Source organism: Anomaloglossus baeobatrachus, chromosome 1 (assembly GCF_048569485.1).
Source record: "Anomaloglossus baeobatrachus isolate aAnoBae1 chromosome 1, aAnoBae1.hap1, whole genome shotgun sequence".
NCBI lineage: Eukaryota > Metazoa > Chordata > Amphibia > Anura > Aromobatidae > Anomaloglossus > Anomaloglossus baeobatrachus.
The window spans coordinates 941,901,870-941,928,608 of NC_134353.1; the positions used below are offsets into that span (position 1 = coordinate 941,901,870).

Genomic DNA, 26,739 nt, shown 5'->3' on the forward strand with positions numbered 1-26,739 from the left:
CTACAGTACAGAGCTCTATAGTGTGACCACTCTACAGTACAGAGCTCTATAGTGTGACCGCTCTACAGTACAGAGCTCTATAGTGTGACCACTCTACAGTACAGAGCTCTATAGTGTGACCACTCTACAGTACAGAGCTCTATAGTGTGACCACTCTACAGTACAGAGCTCTATAGTGTGACCGCTCTACAGTACAGAGCTCCATAGTGTGACCACTCTACAGTACAGAGCTCTATAGTGTGACCGCTCTACAGTACAGAGCTCTATAATGTGACCACTTTACAGTACACAGCTCTATAGTGTGACTGCTCTACAGTACAGAGCTCTATAGTGTGACCGCTCTACAGTACAGAGCTCTATAGTGTGACCGCTCTACACTACAGAGCTCTATAGTGTGACCGCTCTACAGTACAGAGCTCTATAGTGTGACCGCTCTACAGTACAGAGCTCCATAGTGTGACCACTCTACAGTACAGAGCTCTATAGTGTGACCGCTCTACAGTACAGAGCTCTATAGTGTGACCGCTCTACAGTACAGAGCTCTATAGTGTGACCTCTCTACAGTACAGAGCTCTATAGTGTGACCACTCTACAGTACAGAGCTCTATAATGTGACCACTTTACAGTACACAGCTCTATAGTGTGACCGCTCTACAGTACAGAGCTCTATAGTGTGACCACTCTTACAGTACAGAGCTCTATAGTGTGACCGCTCTACAGTACAGAGCTCTATAGTGTGACCGCTCTACAGTACAGAGCTCTACAGTGTGACCTCTCTACAGTACAGAGCTCTATAGTGTGACCCCTCTACAGTACAGAGCTCTATAATGTGACCACTCTACAGTACAGAGCTCTATAGTGTGACCGCTCTACAGTACAGAGCTCTATAGTGTGACCGCTCTACAGTACAGAGCTCTATAGTGTGACCGCTCTACAGTACAGAGCTCTATAGTGTGACCGCTCTACAGTACAGAGCTCCATAGTGTGACCGCTCTACAGTACAGAGCTCCATAGTGTGACCGCTCTACAGTACAGAGCTCTATAGTGTGACCGCTCTACAGTACAGAGCTCTATAGTGTGACCGCTCTACAGTACAGAGCTCTATAGTGTGACCGCTCTACAGTACAGAGCTCTATAGTGTGACCGCTCTACAGTACAGTGCTCTATAGTGTGACCGCTCTACAGTACAGAGCTCTATAATGTGACCACTCTACAGTACAGAGCTCTATAGTGTGACCGCTCTTACAGTACAGAGCTCTATAGTGTGACCGCTCTTACAGTACAGAGCTCTATAGTGTGACCGCTCTACAGTACAGAGCTCCATAGTGTGACCGCTCTACAGTACAGAGCTCCATAGTGTGACCGCTCTACAGTACAGAGCTCCATAGTGTGACCACTCTACAGTACAGAGCTCTATAATGTGACCCCTCTACAGTACAGAGCTCTATAGTGTGACCTCTCTACAGTACAGAGCTCTATAGTGTGACCTCTCTACAGTACAGAGCTCTATAGTGTCACCGCTGTACAGTACAGAGCTCTATAGTGTGACCGCTCTTACAGTACACAGCTCTATAATGTGACCGCTCTTACAGTACAGAGCTCTATAATGTGACCGCTCTTACAGTACAGAGCTCTATAGTGTGACCGCTCTACAGTACAGAGCTCTATAGTGTGACCACTCTACAGTACAGAGCTCTGTAGTGTGACCACTCTACAGTACAGAGCTCTATAGTGTGACCGCTCTACAGTACAGGGCTCTATAGTGTGACCACTCTTACAGTACAGAGCTCTATAGTGTGACCGCTCTACAGTACAGAGCTCTATAGTGTGACCGCTCTACAGTACAGAGCTCTATAGTGTGACCACTCTACAGTACAGAGCTCTATAGTGTGACCGCTCTACAGTACAGTGCTCTATAGTGTGACCACTCTACAGTACAGAGCTCTGTAGTGTGACCACTCTACAGTACAGAGCTCTATAGTGTGACCGCTCTACAGTACAGTGCTCTATAGTGTGACCGCTCTACAGTACAGAGCTCTATAGTGTGACCGCTCTACAGTACAGAGCTCTATAGTGTGACCGCTCTACAGTACAGAGCTCTATAATGTGACCGCTCTACAGTACAGAGCTCTATAGTGTGACCACTCTTACAGTACAGAGCTCTATAGTGTGACCGCTCTACAGTACAGAGCTCTATAGTGTGACCGCTCTACAGTACAGAGCTCTATAGTGTGACCGCTCTACAGTACAGAGCTCTATAGTGTGACCACTCTACAGTACAGAGCTCTGTAGTGTGACCACTCTACAGTACAGAGCTCTATAGTGTGACCTCTCTACAGTACAGAGCTCTATAGTGTGACCACTCTACAGTACAGAGCTCTATAGTGTGACCGCTCTACAGTACAGTGCTCTATAGTGTGACCGCTCTACAGTACAGTGCTCTATAGTGTGACCGCTCTACAGTACAGAGCTCTATAGTGTGACCGCTCTACAGTACAGAGCTCTATAGTGTGACCACTCTACAGTACAGAGCTCTATAGTGTGACCTCTCTACAGTACAGAGCTCTGTAGTGTGACCACTCTACAGTACAGAGCTCTATAGTGTGACCGCTCTACAGTACAGTGCTCTATAGTGTGACCGCTCTACAGTACAGAGCTCTATAGTGTGACCGCTCTACAGTACAGAGCTCTATAGTGTGACCGCTCTACAGTACAGAGCTCTATAGTGTGACCGCTCTACAGTACAGAGCTCCATAGTGTGACCGCTCTACAGTACAGAGCTCTATAGTGTGACCGCTCTACAGTACAGAGCTCTATAGTGTGACCGCTCTACAGTACAGAGCTCTATAGTGTGACCACTCTACAGTACAGAGCTCTATAGTGTGACCACTCTACAGTACAGAGCTCTATAGTGTGACCGCTCTACAGTACAGAGCTCTATAGTGTGACCTCTCTACAGTACAGAGCTCTATAGTGTGACCGCTCTACAGTACAGAGCTCTATAGTGTGACCGCTCTTACAGTACAGAGCTCTATAGTGTGACCGCTCTTACAGTACAGAGCTCTATAGTGTGACCGCTGTACAGTACAGAGCTCTATAGTGTGACTGCTCTTACAGTACAGAGCTCTATAGTGTGACCGCTCTTACAGTACAGAGCTCTATAGTGTGACCGCTCTACAGTACAGAGCTCTATAGTGTGACCGCTCTACAGTACAGAGCTCTATAGTGTGACCGCTCTACAGTACAGAGCTCTATAGTGTGACCGCTCTACAGTACAGAGCTCTATAGTGTGACCTCTCTACAGTACAGAGCTCTATAGTGTGACCGCTGTACAGTACAGAGCTCTATAGTGTGACCGCTCTTATAGTACAGAGCTCTATAGTGTGACCGCTCTTACAGTACAGAGCTCCATAGTGTGACCGCTCTACAGTACAGAGCTCCATAGTGTGACCTCTCTACAGTACAGAGCTCTATAATGTGACCGCTCTACAGTACAGAGCTCTATAGTGTGACCACTCTACAGTACAGAGCTCTATAGTGTGACCGCTCTTACAGTACAGAGCTCTATAGTGTGACCGCTCTACAGTACAGAGCTCTATAGTGTGACCGCTCTACAGTACAGTGCTCTATAGTGTGACCGCTCTACAGTACAGTGCTCTATAGTGTGACCGCTCTACAGTACAGAGCTCTATAGTGTGACCGCTCTACAGTACAGAGCTCTATAGTGTGACCACTCTACAGTACAGAGCTCTGTAGTGTGACCACTCTACAGTACAGAGCTCTATAGTGTGACCGCTCTACAGTACAGTGCTCTATAGTGTGACCGCTCTACAGTACAGAGCTCTATAGTGTGACCGCTCTACAGTACAGAGCTCTATAGTGTGACCGCTCTACAGTACAGAGCTCTATAGTGTGACCGCTCTACAGTACAGAGCTCCATAGTGTGACCGCTCTACAGTACAGAGCTCTATAGTGTGACCGCTCTACAGTACAGAGCTCTATAGTGTGACCACTCTACAGTACAGAGCTCTATAGTGTGACCACTCTACAGTACAGAGCTCTATAGTGTGACCGCTCTACAGTACAGAGCTCTATAGTGTGACCTCTCTACAGTACAGAGCTCTATAGTGTGACCGCTCTACAGTACAGAGCTCTATAGTGTGATTGCTCTTACAGTACAGAGCTCTATAGTGTGACCGCTCTTACAGTACAGAGCTCTATAGTGTGACCGCTGTACAGTACAGAGCTCTATAGTGTGACTGCTCTTACAGTACAGAGCTCTATAGTGTGACCGCTCTTACAGTACAGAGCTCTATAGTGTGACCGCTCTACAGTACAGAGCTCTATAGTGTGACCGCTCTACAGTACAGAGCTCTATAGTGTGACCGCTCTACAGTACAGAGCTCTATAGTGTGACCGCTCTACAGTACAGAGCTCTATAATGTGACCTCTCTACAGTACAGAGCTCTATAGTGTGACCGCTGTACAGTACAGAGCTCTATAGTGTGACCGCTCTTATAGTACAGAGCTCTATAGTGTGACCGCTCTTACAGTACAGAGCTCCATAGTGTGACCGCTCTACAGTACAGAGCTCCATAGTGTGACCTCTCTACAGTACAGAGCTCTATAATGTGACCGCTCTACAGTACAGAGCTCTATAGTGTGACCACTCTACAGTACAGAGCTCTATAGTGTGACCGCTCTTACAGTACAGAGCTCTATAGTATGACCGCTCTTCAGTACAGAGCTCCATAGTGTGACCACTCTACAGTACAGAGCTCTATAGTGTGACCGCTCTTATAGTACAGAGCTCTATAGTGTGACCGCTCTACAGTACAGAGCTCTATAGTGTGACCGCTCTACAGTACAGAGCTCCATAGTGTGACCGCTCTACAGTACAGAGCTCTATAGTGTGACCGCTCTACAGTACAGAGCTCTATAGTGTGACCGCTCTTACAGTACTGAGCTCCATAGTGTGACCGCTGTACAGTACAGAGCTCTATAGTGTGACCGCTCTTATAGTACAGAGCTCTATAGTGTGACCGCTCTACAGTACAGAGCTCTATAGTGTGACCGCTCTACAGTACACAGCTCCATAGTGTGACCGCTCTACAGTACAGAGCTCTATAGTGTGACCTCTCTACAGTACAGAGCTCTATAGTGTGACCGCTGTACAGTACAGAGCTCTATAATGTGACCGCTCTTACAGTACAGAGCTCTATAGTATGACCGCTCTTCAGTACAGAGCTCCATAGTGTGACCTCTCTACGGTACAGAGCTCCATAGTGTGACCACTCTACAGTACAGAGCTCTATAGTGTGACCACTCTTATAGTACAGAGCTCTATAGTGTGACCGCTCTACAGTACAGAGCTCTATAGTGTGACCGCTCTACAGTACACAGCTCCATAGTGTGACCGCTCTACAGTACAGAGCTCTATAGTGTGACCGCTCTTACAGTACAGAGCTCCATAGTGTGACCGCTCTTACAGTACAGAGCTCTATAGTGTGACCGCTCTACAGTACAGAGCTCTATAGTGTGACTGCTCTACAGTACAGAGCTCTATAGTGTGACCGCTCTACAGTACAGAGCTCTATAGTGTGACCTCTCTACAGTACAGAGCTCTATAGTGTGACCACTCTACAGTACAGAGCTCTATAGTGTGACCGCTCTACAGTACAGAGCTCTATAGTGTGACCGCTCTACAGTACAGGGCTCTATAGTGTGACCACTCTACAGTACAGGGCTCTATAGTGTGACCGCTCTACAGTACAGAGCTCTATAGTGTGACCGCTCTACAGTACAGAGCTCTATAGTGTGACCAGTCTACAGTACAGAGCTCTATAGTGTGACCAGTCTACAGTACAGAGCTCTATAGTGTGACCAGTCTACAGTACAGAGCTCTATAGTGTGACCGCTCTACAGTACAGAGCTCTATAATGTGACCGCTCTACAGTACAGAGCTCCATAGTGTGACCGCTGTACAGTACAGAGCTCTATAGTGTGACCGCTTTTATAGTACAGAGCTCTATAGTGTGACCGCTCTACAGTACAGAGCTCTATAGTGTGACCACTCTACAGTACAGAGCTCTATAATGTGACCGCTGTACAGTACAGAGCTCTATAGTGTGACCGCTCTTATAGTACAGAGCTCTATAGTGTGACCGCTCTACAGTACAGAGCTCTATAGTGTGACCACTCTACAGTACAGAGCTCCATAGTGTGACCACTCTACAGTACAGAGCTCTATAGTGTGACCGCTCTACAGTACAGAGCTCTATAGTGTGACCTCTCTACAGTACAGAGCTCTATAGTGTGACCGCTCTACAGTACAGAGCTCTATAGTGTGACCACTCTACAGTACAGAGCTCTATAGTGTGACCGCTCTACAGTACAGAGCTCTATAGTGTGACCGCTCTACAGTACAGAGCTCTATAGTGTGACCACTCTACAGTACAGAGCTCCATAGTGTGACCGCTGTACAGTACAGAGCTCTATAGTGTGACCGCTCTACAGTACAGAGCTCTATAGTGTGACCACTCTACAGTACAGAGCTCTATAGTGTGACCGCTCTACAGTACAGAGCTCTATAGTGTGACCTCTCTACAGTACAGAGCTCTATAGTGTGACCGCTCTACAGTACAGAGCTCTATAGTGTGACCGCTCTTACAGTACAGAGCTCTATAGTGTGACCGCTCTACAGTACAGAGCTCTATAGTGTGACCGCTCTACAGTACAGAGCTCTATAGTGTGACCGCTCTTACAGTACAGAGCTCTATAGTGTGACCGCTCTTACAGTACAGAGCTCTATAGTGTGACCGCTCTACAGTACAGAGCTCTATAGTGTGACCGCTCTACAGTACAGAGCTCTATAGTGTGACCGCTCTTACAGTACAGAGCTCTATAGTGTGACCGCTCTACAGTACAGAGCTTTATAGTGTGACCGCTCTACAGTACAGAGCTCCATAGTGTGACCGCTCTACAGTACAGAGCTCTATAGTGTGACCGCTGTACAGTACAGAGCTCTATAGTGTGACCGCTCTTACAGTACTGAGCTCCATAGTGTGACCGCTGTACAGTACAGAGCTCTATAGTGTGACCGCTCTTATAGTACAGAGCTCTATAGTGTGACCGCTCTACAGTACAGAGCTCTATAGTGTGACCGCTCTACAGTACACAGCTCCATAGTGTGACCGCTCTACAGTACAGAGCTCTATAGTGTGACCTCTCTACAGTACAGAGCTCTATAGTGTGACCGCTGTACAGTACAGAGCTCTATAATGTGACCGCTCTTACAGTACAGAGCTCTATAGTATGACCGCTCTTCAGTACAGAGCTCCATAGTGTGACCTCTCTACGGTACAGAGCTCCATAGTGTGACCACTCTACAGTACAGAGCTCTATAGTGTGACCACTCTTATAGTACAGAGCTCTATAGTGTGACCGCTCTACAGTACAGAGCTCTATAGTGTGACCGCTCTACAGTACACAGCTCCATAGTGTGACCGCTCTACAGTACAGAGCTCTATAGTGTGACCGCTCTTACAGTACAGAGCTCCATAGTGTGACCGCTCTTACAGTACAGAGCTCTATAGTGTGACCGCTCTACAGTACAGAGCTCTATAGTGTGACTGCTCTACAGTACAGAGCTCTATAGTGTGACCGCTCTACAGTACAGAGCTCTATAGTGTGACCTCTCTACAGTACAGAGCTCTATAGTGTGACCACTCTACAGTACAGAGCTCTATAGTGTGACCGCTCTACAGTACAGAGCTCTATAGTGTGACCGCTCTACAGTACAGGGCTCTATAGTGTGACCACTCTACAGTACAGGGCTCTATAGTGTGACCGCTCTACAGTACAGAGCTCTATAGTGTGACCGCTCTACAGTACAGAGCTCTATAGTGTGACCAGTCTACAGTACAGAGCTCTATAGTGTGACCAGTCTACAGTACAGAGCTCTATAGTGTGACCAGTCTACAGTACAGAGCTCTATAGTGTGACCGCTCTACAGTACAGAGCTCTATAATGTGACCGCTCTACAGTACAGAGCTCCATAGTGTGACCGCTGTACAGTACAGAGCTCTATAGTGTGACCGCTTTTATAGTACAGAGCTCTATAGTGTGACCGCTCTACAGTACAGAGCTCTATAGTGTGACCACTCTACAGTACAGAGCTCTATAATGTGACCGCTGTACAGTACAGAGCTCTATAGTGTGACCGCTCTTATAGTACAGAGCTCTATAGTGTGACCGCTCTACAGTACAGAGCTCTATAGTGTGACCACTCTACAGTACAGAGCTCCATAGTGTGACCACTCTACAGTACAGAGCTCTATAGTGTGACCGCTCTACAGTACAGAGCTCTATAGTGTGACCTCTCTACAGTACAGAGCTCTATAGTGTGACCGCTCTACAGTACAGAGCTCTATAGTGTGACCACTCTACAGTACAGAGCTCTATAGTGTGACCGCTCTACAGTACAGAGCTCTATAGTGTGACCGCTCTACAGTACAGAGCTCTATAGTGTGACCACTCTACAGTACAGAGCTCCATAGTGTGACCGCTGTACAGTACAGAGCTCTATAGTGTGACCGCTCTACAGTACAGAGCTCTATAGTGTGACCACTCTACAGTACAGAGCTCTATAGTGTGACCGCTCTACAGTACAGAGCTCTATAGTGTGACCTCTCTACAGTACAGAGCTCTATAGTGTGACCGCTCTACAGTACAGAGCTCTATAGTGTGACCGCTCTTACAGTACAGAGCTCTATAGTGTGACCGCTCTACAGTACAGAGCTCTATAGTGTGACCGCTCTACAGTACAGAGCTCTATAGTGTGACCGCTCTTACAGTACAGAGCTCTATAGTGTGACCGCTCTTACAGTACAGAGCTCTATAGTGTGACCGCTCTACAGTACAGAGCTCTATAGTGTGACCGCTCTACAGTACAGAGCTCTATAGTGTGACCGCTCTTACAGTACAGAGCTCTATAGTGTGACCGCTCTACAGTACAGAGCTTTATAGTGTGACCGCTCTACAGTACAGAGCTCCATAGTGTGACCGCTCTACAGTACAGAGCTCTATAGTGTGACCGCTGTACAGTACAGAGCTCTATAGTGTGACCGCTCTTACATTGGTCTATCTAGACATTTCTGCAGAGGTCTGCATTATCAGTCCTCTAGTTTAGTAATATTGTTGACCGCAGACGTCTTGGGCCGGATGACCACAGAGGTCCCGTCATTTCACAGTTGACCCTTCCATTGGCCGGACGTAATATTCACACGGTGCAGAACAATGGAGGCCAGACGTCTTCGCCCTTACATGTCACATTTCTCACCAAGGTCACCGTTGTGCCCGGCCCGGACACGTTCTCAGAGACCTTCTGTCTTGTCTTCCAAAGTTCTGTACAAAACTTTTTTTTAATGCCTTCTTCAGGCCGTAAATAACTGTGACCACAACTATGAGGTCTCGGCCATGATCGCGACACGGCTTTCCCTTCTTGGAATTGACCGATTTTCGTATCGTTCTTTTTTGACATTTGTGGTTGAGGAAAGTTGAATTATGCAATCCCGTCCCCGCGGCCATGCTCCGTGCCGGAGAAGTGCTTGCCCTACCAAAACAGATACGTAACTCTAGACGTGCTAGACTCTTTGATGCCAAGTGCCAATGTGTCACAGAGGAAGCAAGTGTTCAGAAGAATGCCGTAATAGAGATGTCTGTAATTACTGGGCTATGAATAGGCCGGCTCGCTGCTCCCAGTCACACAGCAGTTGTAGAGGCCGATATTGCTCCTCTTTTTGGATGGAGGCCAGGGCACATCACATAACATGCATTGCCCCATCTCCTGTACAGGTGCACAGGTCCGAGGATGTTGCAGGCCTGATAACAGCCGTCCTCGCAAGTCTTAATTCCAGCCGTTTTCTACAGATCTGATCTAACAATGCAGCGAGGTTCATTGGTATCACAGGACTTCTCTTGTGCTGCACCCATTCTGTGCAAATCACTTTCCCGGGATACTACATAGTCCATCGCCCCTCCAGAATCTCACCTGGACTGAGATATCGCTACCTAGTCCTAAAGTAGCTACCACAATGTATCACTGCACTCTGTGTGTGTGTTGTCCCCGGTACTGGCAATGTGATGTAGCTTTCTCTTTCAAATACACTTTAGAGTGTCAGCTCTTATGTGCAGGGTCCTCTCTCCTGTAGAGTGTCAGCTCTTATGTGCAGGGTCCTCTCTCCTGTAGAGTGTCAGCTCTTATGTGCAGGCTCCTCTCTCTCCTGTAGAGTGTCAGCTCTTATGTGCAGGGTCCTCTCTCCTGTAGTGTCAGCTCTTATGTGCATGGTCCTCTCTCCTGTAGAGTGTCAGCTCTTATGTGCAGGGTCCTCTCTCCTGTAGTGTCAGCTCTTATGTGCAGGGTCCTCTCTCCTGTAGTGTCAGCTCTTATGTGCAGGGTCCTCTCTCCTGTAGTGTCAGCTCTTATGTGCAGGGTCCTCTCTCCTGTAGTGTCAGCTCTTATGTGCAGGGTCCTCTCTCTCCTGTAGAGTGTCAGCTCTTATGTGCAGGGTCCTCTCTCTCCTGTAGAGTGTCAGCTCTTATGTGCAGGCTCCTCTCTCTCCTGTAGAGTGTCAGCTCTTATGTGCAGGGTCCTCTATCCTGTAGAGTGTCAGCTCTTATGTGCAGGGTCCTCTCTCCTGTAGAGTGTCAGCTCTTATGTGCAGGGTCCTCTCTCCTGTAGAGTGTCAGCTCTTATGTGCAGGGTCTTCTCTCCTGTAGAGTGTCAGCTCTTATGTGCAGGGTCCTCTCTCCTGTAGAGTGTCAGCTCTTATGTGCAGGGTCCTCTCTCCTGTAGAGTGTTAGCTCTTATGTGCAGGGTCCTCTCTCCTGTAGAGTGTCAGCTCTTATGCGTAGGGTCCTCTCTCCTGTAGAGTGTCAGCTCTTATGTGCAGGGTCCTCTCTCCTGTAGAGTGTTAGCTCTTATGTGCAGGGTCCTCTCTCCTGTAGAGTGTCAGCTCTTATGTGCAGGGTCCTCTCTCCTGTAGAGTGTCAGCTCTTATGTGCAGGGTCCTCTCTCCTGTAGAGTGTCAGCTCTTATGCGTAGGGTCCTCTCTCCTGTAGAGTGTCAGCTCTTATGTTAAGGGCCCTCTCTCCTGTAGAGTGTCAGCTCTTATGTGCAGGGTCCTCTCTCCTGTAGAGTGTCAGCTCTTATGTGCAGGGCCCTCTCTCCTGTAGAGTGTCAGCTCTTATGTGCAGGGTCCTCTCTCCTGTAGAGTGTCAGCTCTTATGTGCAGGGTCCTCTCTCCTGTAGAGTGTCAGCTCTTATGTGCAGGGTCCTCTCTTCTGTAGAGTGTCAGCTCTTATGTGCAGGGTCCTCTCTTCTGTAGAGTGTCAGCTCTTATGTGCAGGGTCCTCTCTCCTGTAGAGTGTCAGCTCTTATGTGCAGGGTCCTCTCTTCTGTAGAGTGTCAGCTCTTATGTGCAGGGTCCTCTCTCCTGTAGAGTGTCAGCTCTTATGTGCAGTGTCCTCTCTTCTGTAGAGTGTCAGCTCTTATGTGCAGGGTCCTCTATCCTGTAGAGTGTCAGCTCTTATGTTAAGGGCCCTCTCTCCTGTAGAGTGTCAGCTCTTATGTGCAGGGTCCTCTCTCCTGTAGAGTGTCAGCTCTTATGTTAAGGGCCCTCTCTCCTGTAGAGTGTCAGCTCTTATGTGCAGGGTCCTCTCTCCTGTAGAGTGTCAGCTCTTATGTGCAGGGTCCTCTCTCCTGTAGAGTATCAGCTCATATGTGTAGAGTCCTCTCTCCTGTAGAGTGTCAGCTCTTATGTGCAGGGTCCTCTCTCCTGTAGAGTGTCAGCTCTTATGTGCAGGATCCTCTCTCCTGTAGAGTGTCAGCTCTTATGTGCAGGGTCTTCTCTCCTGTAGAGTGTCAGCTCTTATGTGCAGGGTCTTCTCTCCTGTAGAGTGTCAGCTCTTATGTGCAGGGTCATCTCTCTCCTGTAGAGTGTCAGCTCTTATGTGCAGGGTCCTCTCTCCTGTAGAGTGTCAGCTCTTATGTGCAGGGTCCTCTCTCCTGTACAGTGTCAGCTCTTATGTGCAGGGTCCTCTCTCCTGTAGAGTGTGAGCTCTTATGTGCAGGGTCCTCTCTCCTGTAGAGTGTCAGCTCTTATGTGCAGGGTCTTCTCTCCTGTATAGTGTCAGCTCTTATGTGCAGGGTCCTCTCTCCTGTAGAGTGTCAGCTCTTATGTGTAGGGTCTTCTCTCCTATAGAGTGTCAGCTCTTATGTGCAGGGTCCTCCCTCTTGTAGCGTGTCAGCTCTTATGTGCAGGGTCTTCTCTCCTGTAGAGTGTCAGCTCTTATGTGCAGGGTCCTCTCTCCTGTAGTGTCAGCTCTTATGTGCAGGGTCCTCTCTCCTGTAGAGTGTCAGCTCTTATGTGCAGGGTCCTCTCTCCTATAGAGTGTCAGCTCTTATGCGCAGGGTCCTCTCTCCTGTACAGTGTCAGCTCTTATGTGCAGGGTCCTCTCTCCTGTAGAGTGTCAGCTCTTATGTTAAGGGCCCTCTCTCCTGTAGAGTGTCAGCTCTTATGTGCAGGGCCCTCTCTCCTGTAGAGTGTCAGCTCTTATGTGTAGGGTCCTCTCTCCTGTAGAGTGTCAGCTCTTATGTGCAGGGTCCTCTCTCTCCTGTAGAGTGTCAGCTCTTATGTGCAGGGTCATCTCTCTCCTGTAGAGTGTCAGCTCTTATGTGCAGGGTCCTCTCTCCTGTAGAGTGTCAGCTCTTATGTGCAGGGTCCTCTCTCCTGTAGAGTGTCAGCTCTTATGTGCAGGGCCCTCTCTCCTGTAGTGTCAGCTCTTATGTGCAGGGTCCTCTCTCCTGTAGTGTCAGCTCTTATGTGCAGGGTCCTCTCTCTCCTGTAGAGTGTCAGCTCTTATGTGCAGGGTCATCTCTCTCCTGTAGAGTGTCAGCTCTTATGTGCAGGGTCCTCTCTCCTGTAGAGTGTCAGCTCTTATGTGCAGGGTCCTCTCTCCTGTAGAGTGTCAGCTCTTATGTGCAGGGCCCTCTCTCCTGTAGAGTGTCAGCTCTTATGTGTAGGGTCCTTTCTCCTGTAGAGTGTCAGCTCTTATGTGCAGGGTCCTCTCTCCTGTAGAGTGTCAGCTCTTATGTGCAGGGTCCTCTCTCCTGTAGAGTGTCAGCTGTTGTGGGCAGGGAATTCTCTCCTGTAGATTCTTGGTTCTTAGGAGTAAGGTGCCCTCTCCTGTAGATTGTGAGGTTTTTTTGGGCATGATCCTGGCTCCTGCATCGTGTTACCACTTATAGCCAGGGACTTCTTTCTTGAAGAGTGTCAGCTCTTATGTGCAGGGTTCTCTCTCCTGTAGAGTGTCAGCTCTTATGTGCAGGGTCCTCTCTCCTGTAGAGTGTCAGCTCTTATGTGCAGGGTCTTCTCTCCTGTAGAGTATGAGCTCTTATGTGCAGGGTCCTCTCTCCTGTAGCGTGTCAGCTCTTATGTGCAGGGTCCTCTCTCTCCTGTAGAGTGTAAGCTCTTATGTGCAGGGTCCTCTTTCTCCTGTAGAGTGTCAGCTCTTATGTGCAGGGTCCTCTATCCTGTAGTGTCCGCTCTTATGTGCAGGGTCTTTTCTCTCCTGTAGAGTGTCAGCTCTTATGTGCAGGGTCCTCTCTCTCCTGTAGAGTGTCAGCTCTTATGTGCAGGGTCCTCTCTCCTGTAGAGTGTCAGCTCTTATGTGCAGGGTCCTGTCTCCTGTAGAGTGTAAGCTCTTATGTGCAGGGTCCTCTCTCCTGTAGCGTGTCAGCTCTTATGTGCAGGGTCCTCTCTCTCCTGTAGAGTGTAAGCTCTTATGTGCAGGGTCCTCTTTCTCCTGTAGAGTGTCAGCTCTTATGTGCAGGGTCCTCTATCCTGTAGTGTCCGCTCTTATGTGCAGGGTCTTCTCTCTCCTGTAGCGTGTCAGCTCTTATGTGCAGGGTCCTCTCTCTCCTGTAGAGTGTCAGCTCTTATGTGCAGGGTCCTCTCTCCTGTAGAGTGTCAGCTCTTATGTGCAGGGTCCTGTCTCCTGTAGAGTGTCAGCTCTTATGTGCAGGGTCCTGTCTCCTGTAGAGTGTCAGCTCTTATGTGCAGGGTCCTCTCTCCTGTAGAGTGTCAGCTCTTATGTGCAGGGTCCTCTCTCCTGTAGAGTGTCAGCTCTTATGTGCAGGGTCCTCTCTCCTGTAAAGTGTCTAGCTCTTAAGTGCAGGGTCCTCTCTTTTGTAAAGTGTCAGCTCTTATGTGCAGGGTCCTCTCTCCTGTAAAGTGTCAGCTCTTATGTGCAGGGTCCTCTCTCCTGTAGAGTGTCAGCTCTTATGTGCAGGGTCCTCTCTCTCCTGTAGAGTGTCAGCTCTTATGTGCAGGGTCCTCTCTCTCCTGTAGAGTGTCAGCTCTTATGTGCAGGGTCCTCTCTCCTGTAGAGTGTCAGCTCTTATGTGCAGGGTCTTCTCTCCTGTAGAGTGTCAGCTCTTATGTGCAGGGTCCTCTCTCCTGTAGAGTGTCAGCTCTTATGGGCAGGGTCCTCTCTCCTGTAGAGTGTCAGCTCTTATGTGCAGGGCCCTCTCTCCTGTAGAGTGTCAGCTCTTATGTGCAGGGTCCTCTCTTCTGTAGAGTGTCAGCTCTTATGGACAGGGACCTCTGTCTTGTAGAGTGTTGGTACTTATAGTATGACCACTTATGATCAGGGACCTCTCTCTCCTGTAGAGCGTTAGCTCTTATGGCTAAGGACCTCTCTCATGAAGAGTGTCAGCTGTTATGGCCAGGGAGCTTTCTACTGTAGAATGTCAGCTCTTGAGGGCAAGGACTTCTCTCCTGTAGAGTGTTGGTTCTTACAGGTCAGGTACCTTCTTCTGAGTAAGGTCAGGTCTTTTGGGCAGGGTCCTGCTCCTGTGTAGTGTGACCACTGATGGCAAGGGACTTCTCTCCTGTAGAGTGTCAGCTCTTATATGCAGGGTCCTCTCTCTTGTAGTGTCAGCTCCTATGTGCAGGGTCCTCTCTCTTGTAGTGTCAGCTCTTATGTGCAGGGTCCTCTTTCTTGTAGTGTCAGCTCTTATGTGCAGGGTCCTCTCTCTTGTAGTGTCAGCTCTTATGTGCAGGGTCCTCTCTCTTGTAGTGTCAGCTCTTATGTGCAGGGTCCTCTCTCTTGTAGTGTCAGCTCTTATGTGCAGGGTCTTCTCTCTCCTGTAGAGTGTCAGCTCTTATGTGCAGGGTCCTCTCTCTTGTAGTGTCAGCTCTTATGTGCAGGGTCCTCTCTCTTGTAGTGTCAGGTCTTATGCGCAGGGTCCTCTCTCTTGTACAGTGTTAAGTGTTATGAGCAGGCCAGCCCACAGAATTAGTAACATATTTTGAAATCAGTTCCATATATAAGTAAGGAAAACAGCATTAAAAATCATTGAATCAATCTTCAAATATTAAAGTAAAACATCTGACTCCAAAAAGGAAGGTCCAGAGTGATAAACCACCAGAGATTATCTTCATGAAACATCAGCTTTCTAAAATAAGTTATGCCAATAGTTTCCAGGCAAATAATGCAAATAATAATCTAGTACTTGTGGTTTTCAGCACTATGAGATCGTACGGCACATCATCCTTATTTCCTCATTGTTTTGATTTGAACTAATGTCTGTTCTCCTTTGCGTCCACTAACAATTCCAATCCTTATGTTACAGGTCGTGGGGGGCGTGTGGGTACCCATGGCGGTACCCTGTCTTCTTTCATCGTGAAGAACATTGCACTAGATAAGACTGATGATAGCAATCCTCGAGAAGCTATTCTTCGCCATGCAAAGGATGCTGCAGATAACCCTTACTGGGTGGCACCAGCATATTCCACGTGAGTTTGGGTCTACATTTGTACATTACAATTTTAACATTTTCTTTCAAAATTGCCATCTACACATAGTATCCCTCGCTTCTTGTTTTGTGTGAGCTACATTGGTGATTTTAACTTGTCAAAAAGCGCCACTCTCCTCCATTAGTGATTTCTGGTATTGTACCTTAGCACCATTTCAGCACCGTACTTGCCAAAAAAGTTAAATGAAAAAGAACTAGTATCCATGACTCCTCCACAATTTTTAAGCTTGTCAAGACATCTTTCCTGAAATTTTTGCTCCCCCAAAAGTAGTGTGGTACTAAAACAAAAGACTACCTTTCACATTTGGTACATAAGACCACTATTATCCACAGCACACTGCGTACAGTTTAAACCATAAGTTTCCATCCGCTCTCTATAAAGACACATCTGCATGTTTTTCCCTCCATTCTCTATAAAGACACATCTGCAGGTTTTTCCCTCCACTCTCTATAAAGACACATCTGCAGGTTTTCCCCTCCGCTCTTTATACAGACACATCTGCAGGAAGGAGTCGGGTTCTGTGCACCAGAGATGGTCATGCTGTGGTCATACATGTGCATATCAACCCAAGAACAAAAGCAAAAGACCTTGTGAAGATGCTGGCGGAAGCTGGTAAGATGGTGTCATTATCCACAGTGACACGAGCACTGTATCAACATTGGCTGAAAGGCCACTCTGCCCGGAAGAAGCCATTACTCCAAAAGAAACATAAAAAAAGCCAGATTAATGTTTGCAAATGCACACAGGAACACAGAGCTTAATCTTTGGAGACGTCCTGTGATCTGAAGAAACTATAATGGAACTGTTTGGCCATAATGAGCATCGTTACATTTGGAGGAAAAAGGGAGAAGCTTTGAAGCCTAAGAACACCATCCCAAATGTGACATACGGGGGCGGCAGCATCATGTTGTGGGGTTGGGCGGAAATGGGTCTTCCAAATGGACAATGACCCAAAGCTACTGCCAAACTGGTTACAAAGTAGCTTAAGGATAACAAAGCCAATATTTTGGAGTGGCCATCACAAAGCCCTGATCTCAATCCTATTGAAAATTTATGGGCAAAGCTGAAAAGGCCAGTGCGAGCGGAGACCTACAAACATGGCAAGAGGAATGGGCCAAAATTCCACCAACTATTGTGAGAAGCTTCTGGAAGGATCCAAAACGTTTCCCCCAAGTCACACAGTGTAAGGGCAATGGCACCAAATACTAATGACATGGATGGAAACTTTTGACTTTGCTGAAAGTAACGGACCCTCCACATGACTAGTGCATTCACACCTGGTCTATGGGGACAAAGAAGGACATTTTTGCAATTAATATAGCAGATTTTTTGCTCTGTCCAGTGCTCATTGTGCCGTCATAACAAAGGGTTAACCCGGCTGTTCATGCGGAATGGATGCTCATTTATTGAGCCACATGTGACAATAGCTGTCAGGGTCACATGCTTGCAGCTATTGTTCAGCCGGCCTGACAAGCGTCCACATACATATATGTATCTTCTCCTGTGTAAGCTAATAGCGCCCGTCGCCTCCATCCTGCCCACTTCAAGGGCCGGCTCTCTTTCCCCCCGGCTACAGCTCTTTACAAGATGCTGTAATGCAATCGGCCCACGTGTGGCACGCCGGCCCCCCCGGGATCAGTGTCTATTAAATCTTTCATGACAGTAACATCGCAGGTGTCATGAAGGTAACCCGATAGGGCGAGTATGAAGTTCAGGGGATGAGGCCGGTACCAAATTACCTTTGTGTCCTTGCTTCTGCGATGGGTGGGGGGGCACGAGTGCATTTCTTAAAAGTATGAGGGGGGTGACAAATGACATTAGTCCCTGGAGGTATATGTATCTATGTGTATATAGGTATGTGCTTGTATAGTAGGTAGTGGTGGTATGCTGTGCCTGTATAGTAGGTAGCGGTGGTATACTGTACCTTTATAGTAGGTAGCGGTGGTATACTGTGCCTTTATAGTAGGTAGTGGTGGTATACTGTGCCTTTATAGTAGGTAGCGGTGGTATACTGTGCCTTTTATAATAGGTAGCGGTGGTATACTGTGCCTGTATAGTAGGTAGTGGTGGTATACTGTACCTGTATAGTAGGTAGCGGTGGTATACTGTGCCTTTATAGTAGGTAGCGGTGGTATACTGTGCCTTTTATAATAGGTAGCGGTGGTATACTGTGCCTGTATAGTAGGTAGTGGTGGTATACTGTACCTGTATAGTAGGTAGCGGTGGTATACTGTGCCTTTATAGTAGGTAGCGGTGGTATACTGTGCCTTTATAGTAGGTAGCGGTGGTATACTGTACCTGTATAGTAGGTAGCGGTGGTATATGATGCTTGTATAGTAGGTAGCGGTGGTATACTGTGCCTTTATAGTAGGTAGTGGTGGTATACTGTACCTGTATAGTAGGTAGCAGTGGTATACTGTGCTTGTATAGTAGGTAGCGGTGGTATACTGTACCTGTATAGTAGGTAGCGGTGGTATACTGTACCTGTATAGTAGGTAGCGGTGGTATATGATGCTTGTATAGTAGGTAGCGGTGGTATACTGTGCCTTTATAGTAGGTAGTGGTGGTATACTGTACCTGTATAGTAGGTAGCAGTGGTATACTGTGCTTGTATAGTAGGTAGCGGTGGTATACTGTACCTGTATAGTAGGTAGCGGTGGTATACTGTGCTTGTATAGTAGGTAGCGGTGGTATACTGTACCTGCATAGTAGGTAGCGGTGGTATACTGTACCTGTATAGTAGGTAGCGGTGGTATACTGTGCCTGTATAGTAGGTAGCGGTGGTATACTGTGCCTTTATAGTAGGTAGCGGTGGTATACTGTGCCTTTATAGTAGGTAGCAGTGGTATACTGTGCCTTTATAGTAGGTAGCGGTGGTATACTGTGCCTGTATAGTAGGTAGCGGTGGTATACTGTGCCTTTATAGTAGGTAGCGGTGGTATACTGTGCCTTTATAGTAGGTAGTGGTGGTATACTGTGCCTGTATAGTAGGTAGCGGTGGTATACTGTGCCTGTATAGTAGGTGGCGGTGGTATACTGTGCCTTTATAGTAGGTAGCGGTGGTATACTGTGCCTTTATAGTAGGTAGCGGTGGTATACTGTGCTTGTATAGTAGGTAGCGGTGGTACATTTTGCTTGTATAGTACCAGTAGCAGTGGTATATGCTGCTTGTATAGTAGGTAGCGGTGGTATACTGTGCCTGTATAGTAGGTAGCGGTGGTATACTGTGCTTGTATAATTGGTAGTGGTGGTATACTGTGCCTGTCTAATAGGTAGCGGTGGTATACTGTGCCTGTATAGTAGGTAGCAGTGGTATACTGTGCTTGTATAGTAGGTAGCGGTGGTATACTGTGCCTGTATAGTAGGTAGCGGTGGTATACTGTGCCTGTATAGTAGGTAGCGGTGGTATACTGTGCCTTTATAGTAGGTAGCGGTGGTATACTGTGCCTGTATAGTAGGTAGTGGTGGTATACTGTGCCTGTATAGTAGGTAGCAGTGGTATACTGTGCCTTTATAGTAGGTAGCGGTGGTATACTGTACCTGTATAGTAGGTAGCAGTGGTATACTGTGCCTTTATAGTAGGTAGCGGTGGTATACTGTGCCTTTATAGTAGGTAGTGGTGGTATACTGTGCCTGTATAGTAGGTAGCGGTGGTATACTGTGCCTGTATAGTAGGTGGCGGTGGTATACTGTGCCTTTATAGTAGGTAGCGGTGGTATACTGTGCCTTTATAGTAGGTAGCGGTGGTATACTGTGCTTGTATAGTAGGTAGCAGTGGTATATGCTGCTTGTATAGTAGGTAGCGGTGGTATACTGTGCCTGTATAGTAGGTAGCGGTGGTATACTGTGCTTGTATAATTGGTAGTGGTGGTATACTGTGCCTGTCTAATAGGTAGCGGTGGTATACTGTGCCTGTATAGTAGGTAGCAGTGGTATACTGTGCTTGTATAGTAGGTAGCGGTGGTATACTGTGCCTGTATAGTAGGTAGCGGTGGTATACTGTACCTGTATAGTAGGTAGCGGTGGTATACTGTGCCTGTATAGTAGGTAGCGGTGGTATACTGTGCTTGTATAATTGGTAGTGGTGGTATACTGTGCCTGTCTAATAGGTAGCGGTGGTATACAATATCTGTATAGTAGGTAGCGGTGGTATACTGTGCTTGTATAGTAGGTAGCAGTGGTATACTGTGCTTGTATAGTAGGTAGCGGTGGTATACTGTGCTTGTATAGTAGGTAGCGGTGGTATACTGTGCCTGTATAGTAGGTAGCGGTGGTATACTCTACCTGTATAGTAGGTAGCGGTGGTATACTCTACCTGTATAGTAGGTAGCGGTGGTATACTCTACCTGTATAGTAGGTAGCGGTGGTATACTCTACCTGTATAGTAGGTAGCTGTGGTATACTCTACCTGTATAGTAGGTAGCGGTGGTATACTCTACCTGTATAGTAGGTAGCGGTGGTATACTCTACCTGTATAGTGGGTAATGGTGGTATACTCTACCTGTATAGTAGGTAGCGGTGGTATACTCTACCTGTATAGTAGGTAGCGGTGGTATACTCTACCTGTATAGTAGGTAGCGGTGGTATACTCTACCTGTATAGTAGGTAGTGGTGGTATACAATGTCTCTCATCCGCTGGCCTTGCTGTTGTCAGAAAGACTGCACAGACCAGGGCTCATCCCATTGAACACTCGCACTCGTATCCCCCGTGGCCAGAACACTACTCAGACAACACAGGGTGAGGGAACCACACATTGATGTAAGAGTTTATTAGTTCACCCAGAGGCAAAGACATTGTATATTCCGAGCAAAACACATGATGGAACAAGCGACAGAGCCTCACCCCTCCGCTGGCCAGCCAGGGATTAGAGTCTTCGTGACTTTGGGTTTTCAGGGCCAACTAGCCTAGCCAGCAGCTCCCCGCTTTAATAGGCACACACTAGGAAAAGATAGCGGCAAGCTTAGGAAGCTGACCAAGTATAGCCAGATATGTAGCCAGGTGACCGAGTTGTCTCAACGTGGGTTCTCCAAGTGAATTTGTGGGCTCAGTGTGAAGCTGTTCTGTAATCCTTCAGCTGGAACCATGGATCCTAAGCTGAAATCCTGTAGCATGAACCTTGAAGCAGTTCCTTGATCCTCCAGGTGGAACCATAGCGCCTAAGCTAAGGTTATGTAGAATATCTGAAGTGAAGTCGTTGTTTGATTCCTCAGCTGGAACGTAGCTCCTATGCCTAAGTCATGTAAAATATTTGCATGGTAACAGAAGCAAGGCTCTTTTATACCCCTCAGTTCTTGCAGGATTGGTTGAAGATGGCTGCTGTCCGATTGGTCGCTAGTTTATGACTGCATAATTTTCCTATCCACTATATAATCAAAGGGGCTGAAGCAAGACACATTTAACAAACAATCGACATTTAGCAGACAATAGGGCTCCGATCAGTCTGACATGAGACAATGGCTAACTTCTGATTTAAAAAAAATAAAAGAACCATATGTCTGGCCTAATTAAGAACCATTCACCACCCACATAAGTTGCCAGATGCTGAGGCGTCACATTCCTCCTCCTTTTTAATTAGCCTCGAAAAACCACGGATCCTGGCAAGGGTCACTGTTGATGGGGTCCCCACATGTGATAGGCCTCCGATCATCCCTGTCCTCTTGTCGGGATGGTTCACGGGCATTTCAGTAATCTTTGCCTTTTTGGTGGTGAGGTCCGCAACAGAGGCTCCCATCTATACACCTTCCTCTGATTTCCTCCTCTAGGTCAGGTAGCCTCACTGCGGACAAGCTCTAAGCTGGGGACTGTGAGTTGGGTTTCCCTAAACCCCTTTTCCTTACAATCTATTTCCCCTCTAGTCAATGGCCGCAGTCTGCCTAGGTGTACTCACTATCGGAGGGTGTTGGAGGCTGGGAATATGGGTTATCCTTCGATGAGGTGGCAGAAGGTGCTGCTTGGCTTGGTTGCGGGTGGTGGCGCTGACAAACTGGTGAATACCCCTTGTCCTAGGACCTAGGTCATTCCCCAAAATATCAGGTGTACAGTAGATAGCAGGGGTATATTGTTTGTGTGTAGTTTGTAGTGGTGGTTTATCATGTGTACAGTAGATAACGGTGGCATAACTTGTGTACAGTAGGTAGTGGTGGTATGTCATGTGTGTACAATACATAGCGGCGGTATATCTTGTGTGTACAGGAGATAGTGGTATATTGTGTGTACAGTAGCTAGAGATGGTATATTGTGTGTACAGGAGATAGCGGTGGTATATTGTGTGTGTACAGTAGATAGCGGTGGTATATTGTGTGTACAGTAGATAGCGGTGGTATATTGTGTGTACATTAGATAGCGGTGGTATATCCTGTACAGTAGATAACGGTGGTATATCGTGTGTACAGTAGATAGCGGTGGTATATTGTGTGTACAGTAGATAATTGTGGTATATCGTGTGTACAGTAGATAGCGGTGGTATATTGTGTGTACAGTAGATAATTGTGGTATATCGTGTGTACAGTAGATAGCGGTGGTATATCGTGTGTACAGTAGATAGCGGTGGTATATTGTGTGTACAGTAGATAGCGGTGGTATATTGTGTGTACAGTAGATAATTGTGGTATATCGTGTGTACAGTAGATAGCGGTGGTATATCGTGTGTACAGTAGATAGCGGTGGTATATCCTGTGTACAGTAGATAGCGGTGGTATATCGTGTGTACAGTAGATAGCGGTGGTATATTGTGTGTACAGTAAATATCGGTGGTATATTGTGTGTACAGTAGATAGCGGTGGTATATTGTGTGTACAGTAGATAGCGGTGGTATATCGCGTGTACAGTAGATAGCGGTGGTATATCGTGTGTACAGTAGATAGCGGTGGTATATCGCGTGTACAGTAGATAGCGGTGGTATATCGTGTGTACAGTAGATAGCGGTGGTATATTGTGTGTACAGTAGATAGCGGTGGTATATTGTGTGTACAGTAGATAGCGGTGGTATATCGCGTGTACAGTAGATAGCGGTGGTATATCGTGTGTACAGTAGATAGCGGTGGTATATTGTGTGTACAGTAGATAGCGGTGGTATATTGTGTGTACAGTAGATAGCGGTGGTATATCGCGTGTACAGTAGATAGCGGTGGTATATCGTGTGTACAGTAGATAGCGGTGGTATATTGTGTGTACAGTAGGTGGTGATACTTGTCAGTACAGTAGATAGCGGGGGTATATTGTGTGTACAGTAGATAGCGGTGGTATATTGTGTGTACAGTAGGTGGTGATACTTGTCAGTACAGTATGCACATCCTCATTGCTGATAGCTTATTGTTGCTCGGTGACCCCGATGTGTCAGGGATCACTTCTGCTGATGCTGCCCTGATCCTGGGTAACACAGGGTCTCTTGTATAGGAGACGCTCCATGAAATGCCTGATTTATGCCTCGAGGACGGAGGTTTCTGATGAGTCACAGGCCCGATCTCTCACATTCTGGACTCTCCCGTCTGATCACACAGCGAGGGCTCAGATGTCGCCGCGGCTGTGACGGATTCTCCGCTTTCTCCATGTTAAATTGTTGGCTCTGCGACACAGGAACCGCAGTTTATCCTCCGGTAATTGACCCGTGACTTTATGTGATTTTTAATCTTGTTCACAGCAGGCTCTGCTCTGATTCACCGCGGGTGCATAGAGCTGAAGGAGTCGCTGAAAATCGTATAAGTCACTTAAAGGGGCTGTCCACCTCTACAATAAATAGAATAGTCCTTACCGATCCCCAGCCGCTCCTCTCCTCCTCTGCCTCAATCGTTAGCCTATATGTAGATGCTGCATATTTTTATCCTGTGGTCACAGAAACGCAGCTTGTGGCCCAAAAAACGCAGGACGTTTTGACACGTTTTTGTTAATGCATAGATCTCTAGAATAGATAGAAAGAAAAGACTGAAAGAATAGATAGAAAGAAATAACAATAGCTTGATAGAGCAATAGCCAGCTGTTTTTGTAATTATTTTTTTGTATTTTTTGGCGCTGGACCCGGCTCTTCCCATTGCCCTGATGCGATGGCTATAGGGGTAATAAGGAGTTAATGGCAGCCCACAGCTGCCAGTAAGCCCTAAATTAGTAATGGGAGGCATTTATGAGATACCGCCATCACTAATCTGTAAGTGAAACACAAACACTCAAAAAAACCTTTTTTTTAAATAAAAGACAAAAAAGCATTCTCCTTCACCACTTTATTGACCCCAAAAACACCCCTCCAGGTCCGACATAAACGACACGAGGTCTCTCGGCGTTTCCAGCACTTCTACATCTGAAGCTCACAGCGAGCGCCATAGAACATGACTGCCCGCTGTGAGGTTCAGGCAGCGACTGGAGGGAGCTGCACAATCAGCGGTGACGTCACTCAGGTGATTTGCAGTCACAGGTGAAGGACTACAGCTGTGGCCGCGGCTAATCTGAGTGACGTCACTACTGATCGCGGCTCAGTCTCTGACTCAACCTCACAGCGGGCAGTCATGTTCTATGACCCCTCACTGTTAGCTTCAGATGTAGCAGTGCTGGAAGCGTTGTGGGACCTCATGTAGATTATGTCAGACCTGCAGGGGTGTTTTGGGGGTTATTAAAGTGGTGAAAGAGGGGGCTTTTTTGTCTTTTATTTAAAATAAAGAATTTTTTTGGTTTTTGTGTTTATTTACTTTCACTTACAGATTAGGGATAGGGTGTCTCATAGACGCCTCCCATTACTAATCCAGGGCTTAGTGGCAGCTGTGGGCTGCCATTAACTCCTTATTACCACGATTGCTACGGCACCAGGGCAATCAGGAAGAGCCAGGTAAAAAGCCGGGACTGTTGCATCTGATGGATGTGACAATTCCAGACGGCTGCATGCTGATATTTTTAGACTGGGGTGCGCCCAATAACCATGAGTCTCCCCAGCCTGAGAATACTAGCCCCCAGCTGTCGGGCTTTATCTGTTCTGGGTATCATAATATGGGAGGATCTCATGCCAATTTTTATTTATTTATTTTACTTTACGACATAGACCCACCCACCGGCGTCTGTGATTGAAAGCCTCAGACACGCTGTCACTCAGCGTGGGGGCTCGTCTGACTGCAACCAATCACAGACCCCTATGGGCGGAGGAAGCAGTGCATATTCAATGAAGGCAATGAGTGGCCGCGGTAGCAGCGTGACAGCCGCCCCGTTGAATTGGTAAGTATGCAGCACTTTTTCCTACCCCTTTGCACCGAATTCTGAGCCGAATTCTGGTCCCCATAGACTTTATATGGGGGAACGGCACCTGGCCAGCTACCAGGGATCAATCCCCCGCCGATCTGCCAATCCTCCGAAACGCAGGAACAAAATGCAAAAAGAACTGACCTGCTGCATCTTGGCTGCGTCTTCAGAAATCTCTTAGACTTTGCTGGGGGAAGGAAATGCACCACAAACCTCCCAAAAAAGGCAGTAAAAGATGCAGCGTTCACATATAGCCTTGCACCCTTTCTTAGCCGTTGTCTTTTAGTAAAACTGAAAATTTCAGTTTTGTCAACATTTTGGAAATTGTTCTTGTGATTCACTGAAATATTGAGTAAAATTTTATGTTTCAATAGGGGTGTACTCATTTATGTTGGGCACTGTGTATTGCAGTTTCTTCTATTCTACACCTTCTTGTAATGCACCGTCGTTCCTGCCCTGGCGGCTTCAGATGACCATTTTGCTGCAGATTTGCTGGAGATTTGCATTAATGTGCACAAGAAAAATCTGCATAATCGGGGACATGTTGCCGGTTATAGACTCCGCTCTATGTCCTGAAATGTGCACAGATTTAGTTTTACGGTGCAAAATCCAAATTGAAAGTTTGCAGATATTGTGCGGTGTCTCCAGGAATACGACGGACACTAGACGATGATGCAATCGGTGCAGAGAATCCAGCGCTCTGCCAATACCTGCGATTGTGTTTTCCATCCTATGATATCCGTCACTTTTCCTAATGATTTCCGTGTGTTGCAGGACGCAGCCCACCGCCGTTTTCGCCGAGGTGGATTCTGAAGAAGAGGAACCCGACAACGAGCCGGAATGGAAAAAGCGCAAAATCTGAGAAATCGAAGAATGAATGGTGTGGAGTCTATATTTTATTACCCGAGTTCTTTTTATATAAATAAAGTACGCAGTACCTGCAGAGTGCCAGCATCATGTGTGACTTACTGCTCAATGTATGGGGCCACCCTATAAAGGGCCACTGAACCGGGCAAGGTAAATCCTGGTCTCTTCTCATTTCCAAAAAGAAAGACTCCTGCTGAAACCAGATGCTCCCCAGAGGGGACATTCAACCCTGCATTAATTTCATCATGTGGGAGATTTCTACAGCAATCTGCTTCCCAGCCAGTGAGGTCTAACACACGCCCCTGCTATTTTATGCAAATGACACTTCAAAGGACAAGGTCCTATATAAGTTTTCAAATCAGCTTACAATAATATAAAATACTGAGAGGATTATTATCAAGAATTAACCAGAATGATTCTTCACAAACTTTTCTAATCCTTTCATTAGAATCAGCCTCCACGTCTTCTTCTGATCCTTCCATTGGAATGATTGTTCACATCCTCCTCTGATCCTTACATTAGAATAAGGCGGGCTTTGCACGTTGCGACATCGCAAGCCGATGCTGCGATGTCGCACGCGATAGTCCCCGCCCCCGTCGCAGGTACGATATCTTGTGATAGCTGGCGTAGCGAAAATTATTGCTACGCCAGCTTCACATGCACTCACCTGCCCTGCGACCGTCGCTCTGGCCGCGACCTGCCTTCTTCCTAAGGGGGCGGGTCGTGCGGCGACATAGCGACGTCACACGGCAGGCGGCCAATAGCGGCCGAGGG

The 26,739-nt window shown here is 47.2% G+C and overlaps 1 protein-coding gene across 1 annotated transcript in view; it reads left to right on the top strand.

Annotated features, from left to right (window-relative positions):
• Nucleotides 1–26,498, top strand: part of WDR70 (WD repeat domain 70) — a 367,195-nt gene extending 340,697 nt beyond the window's left edge. Inside the window, exons 17-18 of the mRNA XM_075330392.1 lie at nucleotides 15,698–15,860; nucleotides 25,873–26,498. Of these exons, the coding sequence (XP_075186507.1) occupies nucleotides 15,698–15,860; nucleotides 25,873–25,960 (251 nt within the window). The 3' untranslated portion in view covers nucleotides 25,961–26,498. The remainder of the gene's footprint in view (nucleotides 1–15,697; nucleotides 15,861–25,872) is intronic.
• The last annotated feature ends 241 nt before the right edge of the window (nucleotides 26,499–26,739 follow it).